Raw genomic sequence first — 16773 nt, 5'->3', positions numbered from 1 at the left:
GGCGCCCGACGGCAGCGCCGGAGAAGAGGCGCCCGACGGCCGCGCCGGAGAAGAGGCGCCCGACGGCAGCGCTGGAGAAGAGCCGCCCGACGGCAGCGCTGGAGAAGAGCCGCCCGACGGCAGCGCTGGAGAAGAGGCGCCCGACGGCAGTGCTGGACTGGTCTTGTCTCTGGCTTTGGTCCTCGGCTGGATCATCAAAGTATATTTTCTCTGAAATGGCATAATGTGTTAGAGACTAATATACCGTGCTGCAATCGTGCATCCAGGCTGCAATTTATACTGTGGCATCAACCAACACAAGGCACCATTACCTGACTACCTGGAGCGCCATCAGAGGGTGGAAGTATGCAGTGTATGGGGTAGAAGACCACAGCGCCATCACACTGCTAGTGGCCACTGTTGGGTACTGCAGATCAGCTCCTTTTCAAATAATAGGAGATGATGCGTGAAGGAGCGATTCTGCTCTGTACACCGCTGGAGGTGATGATGGCTCATCAGTGGTGTGCCACGGATCAGACCCCTCCAATCTGGTATTGAGGACCTATGCGGTGGAAAACTCCTTGAAGGTGGCCATACCCCTGGGATGGCGTTCAGACGAATGTTTGCTCATCCAATAGCTCACGATCCCGGTTTTCTATCTTTCTAGGTGAGTGATTGGTGGGAAGAATACATCTACCTGCGCGGAAGGAGCCCCATTATGGTAAACAGCAACTATTATGCAATGGTAAGCAAGACTTGATCGAGGAGCCTACAACCAATCATTTTTTCCAAATAAGTGTTAATAACCCTGAAACCCTGATGAGCCGCTTTTGGTGCAGTGTTATATTACATGCCAAATGAATGAATAGCCCAACATGTAATGTATGGATAGGCAGGGTCCTAAGAGGCTTTCTTAATTACTGACTTTCCACTTTGGCTCAAAATAGGTTGGTTCTAGTGGACCCATGTTCCCTAATCAAGCCTGTGAAGAGTGATTGTCTTGGTGAGACAATCTGTGTCTAATTAAACCATGTTGCTTATTTTAAAGGGGTATTCCTAAAATCACATTGTGGTATTTTGCGTAAAATGGAGCGGATACCAATCAGCAGTTGTGTGCAGGTAACTAAGAGGAGAGCTGTACTGCAGGATGGGTCTGTATACAGGGAGGCTTAAAGGAGGGAGATGCAGCCCAATGGGGCTCTATATACAAGGGACAGAAAGGAGAGCTATACTGTACGATGGGTCTGTATACAGGGAGGCTTAAAGGAGGGAGATACAGCACAACAGAGCTCTATATACAAGGGACAGAAAGGAGAGCTGTACTGTAGGATGGGTCTGTATACAGGGAGGCTTAAAGGAGGGAGATGCAGCCCAATGGGGCTCTATATACAAGGGACAGAAAGGAGAGCTGTACCGCAGGATGGGCCTCTATACAGGGAGGATTAAAGGAGGAAGATGCAGCACAACGGGGCTCTATATACAAGGGACAGAAAGGAGAGCTGTACCGCAGGATGGGCCTCTATACAGGGAGGATTAAAGGAGGAAGATGCAGCACAACGGGGCTCTATATACAAGGGACAGAAAGAAGAGCTGTACTGCAGGATGGGTCTGTATACAGGGAGGCTTAAAGGAGGGAGATGCAGCACAACGGGGCTCTATATACAAGGGACAGAAAGGAGAGCTGTATCGCAGGATGGGTCTGTATACAGGGGGAGCTTATAAGTGAGATACTGAACAGTGGGGCTGCATATACAAGAGCAACTGCACGATGGGCCTCTATGTACAAGGGAGAGAAAGGAGAGATATACTGCAGGATGGGTCTGTATACAGGGGAAGCTTATAGGAGAGAGCTACTGCACGATGGGCCTCTATGTACAAGGGACAGAAAAGAGAGAGATACTGTAGGATGGGTCTGTATACAGGGGGGCTTAAAAGAGAGATACTGAACAGTGGGGCTGCATATACAAGGGACTGAAAGGAGAGAGATGATATACTGCAGAATGGGTCTGTGTACAGGGGGCTTAAAGAAGAGAAATACGGAATAATGGGGCTGCCTATACAAGGGACAGAAAGGAGAGATGTACTTCAGCATGGGTCTGAATACAGCAGTTGAGAGGAAAGATTTACTTCAGGATGGGGCTGTATATAAGAGATTGAGAGGAAATATATACTTCAGTATAAGCTGTATATAAAAGTAGCAGAAGAGATATACTACAGGATGGGCTTTATACAGTGGCTGAGAAGAAAAGATTTACTGTATGATGGGTCTGTATACAGGGACTGAGAGGAGATATACTGCAGCATGAGCTGTATATAGAAGGGTCAGAAAGGCGTCATGTGGAGACGCAGGGCAGAGCTGTTTGTTGCCTGCTGCTGACAGATCGATGATGGAAAACTCTAAAGGCTGCTATGTTGATGCATATAACAGAAGATCATCCTCTGCCATATGTATCAACAGAGAAGCATTTGCAATTTCACATCACTGATCTGTCAGAGGTTGGCAACAAACACAGTTCAACGTCACAACTGCCTAGTTATTACAAGCTCCATTATGGATGAGTGCAGGAGAGTTGTGCTCTGCTAGAAACTGGCTAACAATTATGTAAAATCACATAGGCGGCTATAGTGATGTAGAGATCAGGTGGTACAATACAGGAGTCGGTGCACATGAGCATAATGCATAATACTTGGCTTCATGATATCTGAGAGAGCTGGGAGTACTCAGCAGCACATGAGAGAGGGGAAGGGGTCTGCAGCACTGAGGAGGAGCAAGCGCTGGTGGGGAAATAGACTTTTACCTTTGTAAGAAGAAGATTGCACAATATAGAGGATGTCCAATGACAATAGCAGGAACCCTTATTACCAAACATGGCGGGAACTGCAGCTCATTGATTACAGGCAGAAGGGTGTTATCTGTCCTCCGCCCCAGGGTGTGGTGCAGGAATGTACACCGGGCTGGGACAGGAGGTCTCTTTCATATTAAATCTGGTACAATAATAACTTTGTCATTTTAGTTTTATAAATCCTATGTTTCTCACCATAGTTATGACATGTCTATATAAAATGACATGAGAAAAGTGTACATTGTGCATCTGACGCACATTATCATCACTCTGTGCTCCACCAAGATCAGCGGCAGAAGGGACTGTAATACAAAACCCACGTCTGTGGCATCTGCAGGAACGTACAGGGGAAGTCATTCGTCGTGTAGGGGTCATCGATCGTTCTTGCAGCAACTCGGGCCGGGCATCAAGGATGGGCATATCACTGGGGCAACATGTGTAGTCGTACAGCGGCCCATTAGTGTTTTGGCACAAGGGTTGTCTTCAGTCTCCGTCCACCCATGGCTGGCATCATATGAAACCAGCCCCAGAGTGTTTGCCTGCAGGACTGTGACAGCAAAATGTTGTTTTCATGAAAGGTGTTTTTCTGTATTGCTTCATTTTACTTGCCTAAGAATTTCCCACTACCCACAGGTGACCCCAGCAGCCAATCACTGTCCACAGCGGTCTCCCCACCGTTGAGTCCAGTGATCAGCTGTAGGGGTCACATGTGGCTGCGGAGTGTCATTATTAGGCCGGGGCCACACTGGGGACTAATGCGATCCTCGCATGACACTCTACTCACGCTGGCAGCACAACAGGGGCTGGAGTGTCATGCGAGTGTCACTGCCACTGAGGTCCAATTATACAATCGGATCTCAGCTGTGGGAGGAGGGCCGGCGCTGAGGAGGGGCGGGCTGCCACTGAGGAGGGGAGGGCCGGCGCTGAGGAGGGGAGGGCCGGCGCTGACGAGGGGCGGGCTGCCACTGAGGAGGGGCGGGCCGGATTTATCTCCCTCTCTTCAGTAGCTGTTCACTAGCTATTGCCATTCTTGCTCTGCACTCATGGTACACCGTTGTTCTGCGAGTGCAGTGCGTTTTTTTCTTCATCGTTCCTCATGGGAGACCCAGACCATGGGTGTATAGCTTCTGCCTCCGGAGGACACACAAAGTACTACACTAAAAGTGTAGCTCCTCCCTCCGAGCATATATGTGTAGCCCCACAAGTGTTGTGTCGGTGCATTACCTTCAGGGACTCCACGTGGATGGAACAGTCTGGTCACAGGTAGGAAACCTTCTTTTAGGATTGTCGTGACGCCACTCTCTCAGAATTGCGGTCAGTGGAGACCGCCACTGCAGATTAAGGGAGGCCTGGGGCTGATGGTGGGTGCAGTCAGTTGTAATAGCCTCCTGAGAGTGAGGCAAGCCCCAGGGCCCTGTGTAGGTGTGTGGAACCACAAGGCGCAGAATAACTCAACACAAGCAGAATGTCTTTCAGGGGTTTTACTCACATTAGGTGGCAGGGTGAGTAACCCGGGCGTAGCTGGGATGAACCAGGCTGGAACCAGGTGTCCTTCAGGCTGACTGATGAGGGTGGCTACTGACTCGCCTTCCTTAGCCCTTTTCGTTTTGGGGTAACCCCGACTTGCAGTCCCTATGGGGGTCACCCAGGGAAGTTGCTGCTCCCCTCGTTTCGGCCCGTTTGCTTGTAGCCTGGACCAGGTCACTCCGGCTGCTTGCCTCCTGTGAACTATGGGCCCTCACTTTGCTACGTGGCTGCGGACTCTGTGGTGTTGTCTTGGGGGTTTGAAGTGCCCCCTCAAGCAGGTTTGGCAGAAGAAAGCTGGATCTATCTCTGCACTGGGACCTGTTACCCCTTCGGGCCTGGTACCTCCCTGGCAGTCCTCTTACTCTCCACTCCGTTGCTCTCTCTTTAGCCTTGTGTGGATTTCAGACGGCACCACTAGGTGACCGTTCTCCCCCGTCAGTAGTCACTGCGCGGACGCTGTTAGACTGCAACAGCTCCAGGGTCTGCTTCTGCTCTCCCTGAGCTGCACACTAAACCGGCTCACTCGTGGGACCTGTACTGCTGCTCCTGTCTGAGCTCCACTTCCATGCTCCTCACTCCTCCACACTCTGCTTCAGACTGCCTTCTCCTCCTCCTTCCTCTTTTCCCTTTGTGCCTGCCTACGCCACCTAGCAACCAGGCTCTCTACCACACCCCTTGAGTGGAGATGGAGGCTTCGCCCCCTCCTGGGATCCCCAGGGGTCCTCCCAAAGGTACATGTGTGAGACCTGATCACTATGCGCCTGTGTAGTCACACCTCGGTCAGCCTTCTGGATTACCTGTTTTGTACTGTCCCCAGCATGGGTGCAGTACTCAGTGGTGCCTGACCAGGTCAGGGGCGCCACATATACACCCCCTGGATGACAAATCTAACCAGTTCAATGCTTTGTGTTCAGGAGGTCACACACACACATGCATTCTCTGATTTTTGATTTTTATGATTTTTGATTTCAAAGATTTGGAAGAAAAGCGGGTCCAGCCTGGACTCCCGGCATGTCCCTTCTCACCCCACTGTGTCGGCGGTGCTGTTAAGGTTGACTTTACAAGGCTGGAGCCTTCACATGCCGCGCTCCTTCACCATCCCCTGAGGCTCTGGCTTGAAGTGGGAGCCATCACGGTTCTCTCTGCTTTGCAGGAGACCGGTCTCCATCCGCAGCCCTGTCAGGATCCTGCCAGACGGAGCGTTTACCCCCCCCCCCCCCCAGGGACCTGGCCCTGCGTCTCATAAGCGAAGTATTGAGACGTTATTCAGGGGTCCCGGGTATATTTATTGTGGGGAGAGTGTGTTTTGTCACTTTACTATGATTTCCGGCCGGTTCTCTGTTTTTTTCCTGAGAACCGCGCCGAGGGTGCCTGCTCGTCGGCCGCATAGAAAAATCTAGGCCCCGGCTTCAGATGCGGCCTAGTTTCGTTTCCAGTCCCCCTGCATGTCAGTCATGCAGGGGAGCAGTGCGGCGGCGCCCACCGGCCGTTCAGCAGAGGGGAGGACACTCCTCTCTGAGAAGATGTTTCCCTCCCCTGTATCTCTCCTTGGCCCTCCGGTTCCCGCTCTTGGGCTAAACTCCGCCCCCCCTCCTCACTCCGGCGCCATTTTCTCAGCGTTCACATGCTGATCGGCGCTGGCTGCTGCAGCTACTGCATCTGTCTGGGGGTCCGAGCTGTGGAATCCGGAGGGCACACAAAAACCGGTCTGGTAAGCCACAACCTCTGGTTGTGGGCTTTATTATACGCTCTCAGGGGGTCATTCTACAGGAGTGTATTTTTACTGTAGAAGTGGGCTCACCACCTCAGCAGCATGTCTGTCACTAGGAGCAAGACTGCAAGGCTTTACTCTATATGCACTGCATGTAAGCTCATTCTGCCTGAACCGAGCACATATCCACATTGTGATGCCTGCTCTAACATGGTGGTGCCTCAGCCTGGAGCCTCCCCAGGGGTCCCTCCGACTGCTCCGGCCCCGGTGGCTGAACCCCCGGCTTGGGTAGCATCGTTTTCCAATGCAATCTCCCAGTCTTTTGCTGACTCCATGGGACAGCTGTCCCGGACTCTGCTGACCATGCATCAGCCCCCTTCTCAGGGAGCCTCTGCTGCTCCGACTCGCTCTGCAGAGCTCACAGAGGATTTTTCATCTGTTCCCAGACCCCGTCCTACTAAACGGAGACGCAGGGATTCTTCTCCTTCCTCGTCCCACGGCTCTGATTCACGAGCTGAATTGCAGGGCGAGGAGGATACTTTTACCGTGGGCTCAGATGCTACCTCTATGTACCCCATTGATCTAACCGAAGGTGATGCAGATGTTAGTGATTTGATTGCATCCATTAACTCCGTACTGGACCTCAATCCACCAGTGTCAGAGGAACAAGCCTCTCTGGTAGAAAGACACCAGTTTACCTCACCTAAGAGAGCAAGGAGTATGTTTTTCAACCACTCCAGTTTTCAGGCCACTGTGACTAAGCCCAGGGCCTGTCCTGACAAACGCTTTCCAAAGCGTAGTTCTGATGACCGTTTTCCCTTTCCACCAGAGGTGGTCAAGGAGTGGGCTCATTCACCTAAGGTAGTCTAGACTCTCAGCCCGGACCGTTGTATCAGTGGCGGATGGCACCTCACTTAAGGATTCCACTGACCGCCAGGTTGACCTGCTGGCCAAATCTGTATATGAAGCGGCAGGGGCCTCGTTCTCCCCGTCTTTTGCAGCAGTGTGGGCTCTTAAGGCAGTCTCTGCTTCTCTGGCGGAGATGCATTCCCTCACCAGAGACTCTTTGCCCGAAATGGTGGCCTTAACTTCCCAGGCTTCGGTTTTTTTCATCCTATGCCATGTCTGCCGTTCTGGAGGCTTCTCACCGCACGGCGGTGGCTTCCGCTAATTCCCTCGCGATCCGCAGGATCTTGTGGCTTCGAGAGTGGAAAGCAGATGCTTCTTCCAAGAAGTACCTTGCTGGGCTCCCTTTTGCTGGGTCCCGGCTGTTCGGCGAACAACTGGATGAAATTATTAAGGAAGCTACTGGCGGGAAGAGTACTTCCTTGCCACAAACTAAAGCCAGGAAACCTGTCCAGGGCAGGAACCAGTCGAGGTTTCGTTCCTTTCGTTCCTCTAACTGGTCATCCTCTAAGCCCTCAGCCTCGTCCACTAACTCAGCCAAGGATCGTAAACCCAGCTGGCGCACGAAGCCGCGTCCTCAGAAGAACGGAGGAGCCGCTGCCACTAAGGCAGCCTCCTCTTGACTATCTGGCTGCGCCAGCAACGTCCTTAGTCGGTGGCAGGCTCTCCCACTTTGGCGACGTGTGGTTTCAACACGTCTCAGATCAGTGGGTGCGGGATATCATCTCCCACGGCTACAGGATAGAATTTTCTTCCAGCCCGCCAAACAGATTTTTTCTGTCCACTCCCCCCTGCTCCAAGGCCGCCGCCTTCTCTCAGGCCGTGGCATCCCTGCAGGCCAACGGAGTAATCGTACCGGTTCCCGCCCGGGAACGGTTCAGAGGGTTTTACTCAAATCTATTCCTAGTCCCCAAGAAGGACGGTTCCTTCCGGCCCATCCTGGATCTCAAGCTTCTCAACAAGCATGTTCAGGTGTGGCACTTTCGCATGGAATCTCTGCGTTCAGTCATTGCCTCAATGACCCAAGGAGATTTTCTAGCATCCATCGACATCAGAGATGCCTATTTGCATGTGCCAATTGCAGTTTTGCACCAGCGTTGGCTACGTTTTGCAATCGGAGAGGAACATTTCCAATTCGTGGCTCTCCCCTTCGGGTTAGCCACGGCCCCTCGAGTATTCACCAAGGTCATGGCAGCAGTGGTTGCGGTTCTGCACCTACAGGGGTTGACAGTGATTCCTTACCTGGACGACCTTCTAGTCAAGGCTTCATCCAGTGCAGACTGTCAGCGGAGTGTCTCGCTCACTCTCGCCACACTTGTTCAATTCGGGTGGCTTGTCAATCTGCCCAAGTCCACTCTGACCCCGACACAGAAACTCACGTACCTAGGGATGCAATTCGAGACTCTGCCGGCACTTGTGAGGCTGCCCTTAGTCAAACAGCAGTCCCTTCATCTGGCGGTGCGCTCTCTGTTGAGGCCCCGCCGTCATTCCATCAGGCACCTTATGCAGGTGCTGGGTCAGATGGTGGCGTCAATGGAAGCGGTTCCCTTTGCCCAGTTCCATCTGCGTCCTCTGCAGCTGGACATTCTCCGCTGTTGGGACAAGCGGACCTCTTCCTTGCACAGGCTAGTGGCTCTGTCGCCACAGACCAGGAGCTCTCTTCAGTGGTGGCTTCAGCCCCTCTCTCTGTCCCAGGGACGCTCCTTTCTGATCCCGTCCTGGGTGATTCTCACCACGGACGCCAGTCTATCCGGCTGGGGAGCAGTGTTTCTCCACCACCGAGCACAGGGCACTTGGACTCCGTCCGAATCAGCCCTCTCGATCAATGTGCTGGAAATCAGAGCTGTGCTCCTAGCTCTCGTAGCCTTTCACCACCTGTTGGCGGGCAAGCACATTCGAGTCCAGTCAGACAACGCGACAGCGGTTGCCTACATCAATCACCAGGACGGGACTCGCAGCCGCCTAGCAATGTTGGAAGTTCAACGTATCCTTCAGTGGACGGAGGACTCCAAGTCCACCATATCCGCAGTCCACATCCCAGGCGTAGAAAACTGGGAGGCAGATTATCTCAGCCGTCAAACCGTAGACAACGGCGAGTGGGCCCTGCATCCGGCAGTATTCCGGTCAATCTGCCGCAAGTGGGGCACTCCGGAAATGGACCTAATGGCATCCCGGCACAACAACAAGGTTCCGGTTTACGTGGCTCGCTCCCACGATCCTCAGGCCTTGGCAGCGGACGCGCTGGTTCTGGATTGGTCCCAGTTCCGTCTGGCTTACGTGTTTCCCCCTCTAGCTCTCTTGCCCAGGGTCCTGCGCAAGATCAGGATGGAGGGCCGTCTGCTCATAATCATTGCTCCAGACTGGCCCAGGCGAGCTTGGTACCCAGACCTGCTCCGTCTGTCCGTAGAGGTGCCGTGGCATCTCCCGGACCGACCAGACCTTCTCTCTGAAGGTCCGTTTTTCCGCCAGAATTCTGCGGCTCTCAGATTGACGGCGTGGCTCTTGAGTCCTGGATCCTGACGGCTTCCGGCATTCCTTCTGAAGTCATCTCCACTATGACTCAGGCTCGGAAGTCTTCCTCGGCCAGATTTACCACAGGACTTAGAGGATTTTCCTGTCCTGGTGTCGCTCTTCCGGCCATGCTCCTTGGCCTTTTTCCTTGCCGACCATCCTGTCTTTTCTACAGTCAGGTCTGCAGCTAGGACTATCCCTCAATTCCCTCAAGGGACAGGTCTCGGCGCTGTCAGTGTTGTTCCAGCGGCGTATCGCCCGACTGGCCCAGGTGCGCACCTTCATGCAGCGGCCTTTGGATCCCTGGGACCTTAATCTGGTCCTCACTGCTTTACAGAAACCCCCATTTGAACCTCTTAAGGAGGTTCCCTTGTTTCGACTTTCACAGAAAGTGGTCTTTCTGGTGGCCATAACTTCTCTCAGGAGAGTTTCGGATTTGGCTGCGCTCTCTTCGGAGTCACCCTTTTTGGTTTTTCACCAAGACAAGGTGGTTCTCCGTCCGACTCCGGACTTTCTCCCTAAGGTGGTGTCTCTTTTCCACCTTAACCAGGACATTTCATTGCCTTCCCTTTGTCCGGCCCCTGTGCATCGCTTTGAGAAAGCGCTGCATACTCTGGATCTGGTGCGGGCGCTCCGGATCTATGTGTCTCGCACCGCTGCTCTTAGGCGGTGCACCTCTCTTTTTGTGCTGACCACAGGTCAGCGCAAGGGTCTCTCGGCTTCTAAACCGACCCTAGCTCGTTGGATTAGGTCGGCCATCTCCGATGCCTACCAATGTACTCAGGTGCCTTCCCCCGCCGGGGATTAAGGCGCACTCGACCAGAGCTGTCGGTGCCTCTTGGGCTTTCAGGCACCAGGCTACGGCTCAGCAAGTCTGTCAGGCTGCCACTTGGTCTAGTCTGCACACCTTTTCGAAGCACTATCAAGTGCATGCTCATGCTTCGGCAGATGCGAGCTTGGGCAGACGCGTCCTTCAGGCGGCTGTCGCCCATTTGTGAAGTTAGGTTTTGCCTACTTCTCAGTTGTCTGTTATTTCCCACCCATGGACTGCTTTGAGACGTCCCATGGTCTGGGTCTCCCATGAGGAACGATGAAGAAAAAGAGAATTTTGTTTACTTACCGTAAATTCTTTTTCTTAAAGTTCCGACATGGGAGACCCAGCACCCTCCCTGTTGCCTGTTGGCAGTTCTTGTTCCGTGTGTTTTCACCGGCTGTTGTTGTAGACAGAGGATCCGGTTATTCCGGGTTTTACTCTATCTCTACTTATGGGTGGATGTCCTCCTTCAGCTTTTGCATTAAACTGGTTAGATTTGTCATCCAGGGGGTGTATATGCTCGGAGGGAGGAGCTACACTTTTAGTGTAGTACTTTGTGTGTCCTCCGGAGGCAGAAGCTATACACCCATGGTCTGGGTCTCCCATGTCGGAACTATAAGAAAAAGAATTTACGGTAAGTAAACAAAATTCTCTTTTTTTTTTTTTTTTTTCCTCACCCCATAGACTTGAATGGGTGCGAGAGATACCAGGAACGCATTACACTCGCAGCATGCGACTCGGTCCGATTAGGGCTGAGAAAATAATCGCTCATGTGCGCAGACACACAGGCTAATGTGGTCCGAGTGGAATGCAATGTTTTATCGCATCCCACTCGCTCCGATTTTCATGCCGTGTGTCTTAGGCCTTAAAGGACAAATAACGACCACCACTGGCGCAGAAGGGGTACGGGAGTTAACTCCAACTCTTTTGTTTTGGTTTTGTTTTTTAGCACATTTCTTCACTTTTGTGTATTTTTATATCTCAGAAATCCCCTTTAAGCGCATAGTGATGGTTTCACTTTGAAGGCAGACGCATTGTCATGTGAGGTCGCTTGATCATATGCTGTGTAGTCAGTATTCAGAGAGTAAATTATTGTGTGTCTGAGGATTTAGGGTGATGGGACACATAATACAACCCGAGGTCAAAGGTGGCTCATCTTAAAGGGGCGTTTTTATTTCATACTGTGATGGCGTTCCTCTTTGTAAGATCGGAACAGACTTTTAAAGGCACAGTATCCATAAAAACGTGTTGTCACTCTCGTCATTTCCTAGGACTTTCTGTACGTTACCCCAACCCCTATTCAGGCAGCTCGTGCAGGTAACACGGTCCATGCCTTGCTTCTGTATCGACGCAAGCTTAGCCGCGAGGAGCTGAAACCGGTAAGAAATCGGATATTTTCTTTATATATTATTACGGCATGTATACTATGATAGTATTAGGGCTGCTTAATATATCACATTGTCAGTGTAACCTCTCGGGTCAGATTCACACTTGATATTCAGAATCCTGCTCTCTTACATGCTAGACTTGCTCCAAAATAATGCGCAGGATGAATGTCGTTTTTGAACCAGTGCCACAGAGAAGTGAGGGCTATTTTAACATCCACACTATAAACCCTTAATACACTCTTAAAAGGCTTTTTTTGGAACGTGTGTATTGATGGCCTAGCTTTAGGATAGGTTTCTTATAACTGATTAGTGGTGAGGATCACTCCTGATCCGCCAATTAAACGGAACCTGTCAGGTGCAATATGCACTCAGAACCACAAGCAGTTCTGAGTGTATATTGCTAATCCCTGCCTAACTGTCCCTGTATGTAGTAGCATAAAGGGATCTTTACAAAAAGTGTTTCTAAAGATCCTTTATGATATGCAAATGAGCACAGGGACTAGTCACAAGGGCGTTATTTCCCCCAACTAGTCCGCCATCTTAGCATGCCCAGCATCATCGGTGATGACGTGCATTCCTGTGTCAGTTGTCACCGCCTCCGACGCTGGCTTCAGGGTCAATGCACATGATCAGAAGTCGCCACACTTCCGGTCATGCTCATTAGACCTCTCTGCATCCGGGATGCGTACACCCAGCTTCATAGTGCGCATGATCAGAAGTGCAGGGACTTCTGATCATGCGCACTGAGCCTAAATCCGGCATCTGAGGCGGTGACAAGACAGATGACGCTGGGCAATTGAATAGCATGTTAGTACGCCCATAGAGGCATGCTAACATGCTAAGAGGGTGGACTAGTCCTGGGAAATAATGCCCTTGCGTCTAATCCCTTCACTCATTAGCATATCATAAAGGATCTTTAGAAACATTTTCTATAGATCATTTTATGTATACTACTAGATTCTGGGACCGTTAGGCAGGGATTATCAATATGTACTCAGAACTGCTCATGGTTTTGGGTGCATATTACACCTGACAGGTTCCCTTTAAAGCACTAGTGATGCACGAGAACTGGCACAGCGCCGCACCTTGTGGAGTGGCCATGAATGGTACTGCAGCTGTCTCCCATTCTAGTAAATGTGAGAGCTCTGCAGTGCAGGGTTTGTCCGAACTTGCAACGTTGTCAGACATTTCTGACACCTTTTTACCTGCTTTTAGAATGAAGGATCAGGCATGTTAAAATTCGACATGTTCAGTCCTTATTATTTTTCCCAATGTAGACTTAAGGAGTGTCTCCATTAAAAACAAGTTATTACCTATCCAACTTATTGATCAGTGAGACTCGGCCAAACAGGGAACTTTTATGCCTTGTTATAATGGATCTGTAGTGTACATGCTCCACTTTAACTCCACTGGTTCCCTAGGGGTTGCCGAGCTCTGTTTTTTCCAGGGGCCCCATAGGGAATGAATGGGGCGACAGTTGAACTGACAGTCCATTTTGAATTTAGGATAAAAGTGCCCTATTGGGGATAAAAAGAAATTCCCTTTGTACCGATCAATGCCATTCAGACCCCCATCGAATAAGTGAGTTGTTTTCACCGGGGACCCCCTGGTCAGCAGCCAGGTAGTCTAATGTCTATGCCTTAGTACAATTTGGAGAAAGTGTGAATTTAACCCTTTTATTGGATGATTTATGGTCCCTCCTGCACCAGTTGTGACAGATTCTCTTTAAAGTGAACCTATTGCTAAAAAAAATATATTTTCCTGAGCAAATTTAATGTATATTTGATGCAGTGCACAGCGTGATACTTCACCTTGCATGCAGTTGTGCCCTTACTTTGGCACAGTTTTTGCCCACACATCCCATGATGCTCCCTGAACTAAACAGATATCACTTCTGTTCCCCACTCTCAGCAATCAGAGAAAAGCTGCAGCTGCATCCCCCTCCTATCCCCTCTTCCTGGTCTACTATTTAGTGAATTACTGCAGACATATATTGGGCAATTGAGGACTTTTTGGAGTCCATAGACAGGATAAAGGGGGCTAAAGGGTGAACTAGATGCCACTGACCCCAATAAACACGTATTGCATGGCTTTATATATCCTTGTACTGGCGATAGGTACACTTTAAGGGAAAGCACACTAAGTCACTAGTGTCGTTTTTATTGGGTTCGTTGTTTTGGGGTCTCAGTTAGTTATTGATATGAATTCTCTTGCATTGTGTTATCTCCCCTCCCGGTATCTCTGCGATGCTCCTGTACCCATTGTAATTACTGGGTACAGAGCAGGGTCCCAGGATCCATTATCCCGCTGTGCTCGTCCCAATGGGAGCGCACCTTTAACACCACCCGCATCCCCGGAGAGGAGACAGGTAAGCGAGCGGGTGAAACCAAAAAATCAACGTCATTATCTGTCCCTCATGGTGCGCGGGACCTAACAAAGACCGGAGTTGTCCTCTACCTTTCCTTCTAATGAGATTTCTGTGTGAAGCCGCTGCATACGGGTTTTGGGATCCACACTTGGAGCTTGGATGGGACAAAAACTGAGGCAAATTTAGGAAGAAATCTCGTAATTAAAGAGGCATTTATATCAGGTGTAGATGGCAACAAAAAAATACAAGCTCCAAATGTCTCCCTCCAAACCCTGACGAGCATTAAACCCGCAACCTGCGCTCCGGGCCAGGTGACGGTTCGCCTTATCTTTGCATGTGAGCTGGGATTAACAAGTTACGTTTCAGTTAATAAATAATAATCTTTCCTTGGTAACAGATTGGCTATTGATTACGGTCTTCTCTTTTGCTTTCCTCTCCCCATTCTGCCCTCTCCTTTTTATTGTCCCCTTCTTATGTTCTTTTGTTGCTATTCCATGACCTCTATAAACTACCCAAAACACAATGTTTTCTTTTACTTATATATTATATTTATATTATTTTTATATTATTTGATTATTATTTTTAATCTTTATATTTATTTTTATCATTTTTTTATTTTATCATTAATATTATTTTTAATGGTATAATTATTTGTATTTTATTTATATTTATTTTATCATTATTTTTTTATTTAACATTATCATTTTTATTTTTTATTATTTTTAATATTTTTTATTTTTTTTTACTTTATCATTTTTATTATTTTTTATTCATATTTTATTTATTTTTTTCATTATTTTTATATTATTTTAATTTTCTATATATCTTTCTTTTTTTTTTTTCCACAATTCTTGCATTTTTGCTATTTTCAACCCTTCCTATATCTTGCACACCCCGACCCCTGCACCATCGTCTGTTATATCGTCCTTCTGTCTCTTCCTGTACTTGTTGGTGTGTGGCTCCCGTTTTCCCCCCTCTTATGCAGCTGATGATCCAAGATTGTTTGCCCATGTGCTCTGCTCAGTACGAGCGCATATTTAACACCGCACGTATCCCTGGAGTAGAGACAGGTAGGAACAATCTTGTGCATTTCTATAATCATTGAGTAAAGCTCCTACAATTCTTTCTGCCTTATTCCTTTTTGATTTGTGGAAAAACGTGATTGACTAAGATTATAGGGGATACGGATGTTAAAGGGGATTGCTGTCCGCTTGAGGATCCCCTCCAAAAATCTCTTTCAGCCAAAGTAATGAGACGTGACGGCACTGCAGGCAACATGTGCTGCTAACTGCAATGTAGATGTTGACTGACTGCTGGGGGGTGAAGGAGGTTTGATAACCCCTTTTATCTTTTTCAAGACAATAAAATAACTTATAGTCCCCATTAACCACTTGAGGACCGCCCATAGACTTTAAATTCTGGACGGCCCTCATTTTACTCCGCAGTGACGTTCTAAAATGTCACTACAAAGCAAACCGCTGCACTAGATCTTGTAGCTGCAGCAACAGGGATCCGGCTGTCAGACACAACCAGACTTCCCATAGAAAAGGCAGAGACTGTTAATTATCATCTCTGCCTTCCCGATTGCTGTATATACAGCGCTAAACAAGTGTTGTGTATACAGTAAAGGAAGCATTGGCTTCTTTCTTCTGTCCCACATGATCATTGGATAATGAGACAGAGCATGTGCCACTTGATTGTAACAGATGTAGCTACAGGGAGCCGGATGTGAGACACAGCCAGACTTCCCATAGAAAAGGCAGAGACGCTTTATTATCATCCCTGCCTTCCCGATTGCTGTACACGCAGTTCGGAACAAGTGTTGTGTATACAGTAAAGGAAGCATTGGCTTCCTTCCTACATGATCATCGAATGACGAGAGAGAGCAGAGCAATTGAATCCTAACGGATCAACTCTGGAGACTTAATTTTTCCCTGTAACTGGGATTAATTTGCCAACTTCAGTTACAGAGGAAATAGGCAATATGAAAATGTATTTAAATGTTAAAATGTCCCCAAAAGTCTTTTATGATCTGTTAAGGGAGGACAATGTGTTTTAAGTAAATGCGTAAATTAATAAATAGAAAAACGCAGGAAAAAAATAAGTAAATTAAAAATTTTTAAGTGTGGACGGAATTACTTATTACTAGCCTCACCCTATAACAAAAACTCCAAAATGTATCTTAATACATTAAAATTATTGTTGCGGAAATGTAAAGTGTATTGTCTTGGTAATTTCAGCCAAAGAGGCTGTATACATTGAGTAGCAGCTGTACGCATGCCCCGACACATTGACGGACAGCGCCAGGCCATGCTTACAGCTGTAGCCGTTCCGTTCACACCTTCATGGCTGAAAGCCAGTCGCTCCCAGGAAAAAAAAAAGTTCATTTTCTCCCAGTAGCTGCATGCCATGCAGTATTGTAACGCTATATCTGCAGGTTGATAGCTTCTGAGGACATGACAGGTTTAAGTTGCATTTTGGGGGTGATAGACTCCCTGCATCGCTCTCTAAAGTCCGGTAGCACCAATTGTGTGACCCCCCCCCCCCTCCCCCCAGCAATCCGCTACCCTGTAGACAGATGAGGACTTCTTAATTTTGGACATCCCCCTTCTGTGACAAGAATCCTTATTTGCCTTTTAATGCACCGCATACAATAAAATGAGGTCAGGATAGTGCTGTAGGGGTAGACTTTGTATATCGGGGTAAACTTCCATCCGCTATCTTCC

General features: G+C 49.0%; 1 protein-coding gene across 5 annotated transcripts in view; it reads left to right on the top strand.

Moving 5' to 3' along the window:
• The window catches only part of LOC142256469 (carnitine O-palmitoyltransferase 1, liver isoform-like), a 111300-nt gene that overhangs the window by 47079 nt on the left and 47448 nt on the right, over positions 1 to 16773 (top strand). For 4 of the 5 annotated variants that reach the window (XM_075328168.1, XM_075328167.1, XM_075328169.1 and 1 more), the window contains exons 7-9: positions 647 to 724; positions 11563 to 11670; positions 13960 to 14047. In XM_075328168.1, the coding sequence (XP_075184283.1) occupies positions 647 to 724; positions 11563 to 11670; positions 13960 to 14047 (274 nt within the window). Of the gene's footprint in view, positions 1 to 646; positions 725 to 11562; positions 11671 to 13959; positions 14048 to 15032; positions 15118 to 16773 lie in introns of all 5 variants that reach the window. The other variant, XM_075328171.1, reaches the window with a different exon arrangement.

This window comes from Anomaloglossus baeobatrachus, chromosome 11 (genome assembly GCF_048569485.1).
Source record: "Anomaloglossus baeobatrachus isolate aAnoBae1 chromosome 11, aAnoBae1.hap1, whole genome shotgun sequence".
In the NCBI taxonomy this organism is placed as follows: Eukaryota; Metazoa; Chordata; class Amphibia; order Anura; family Aromobatidae; genus Anomaloglossus; species Anomaloglossus baeobatrachus.
Note: the sequence above shows the minus strand (reverse complement) of the source record. Positions and strands in the feature narration are given on the sequence as shown.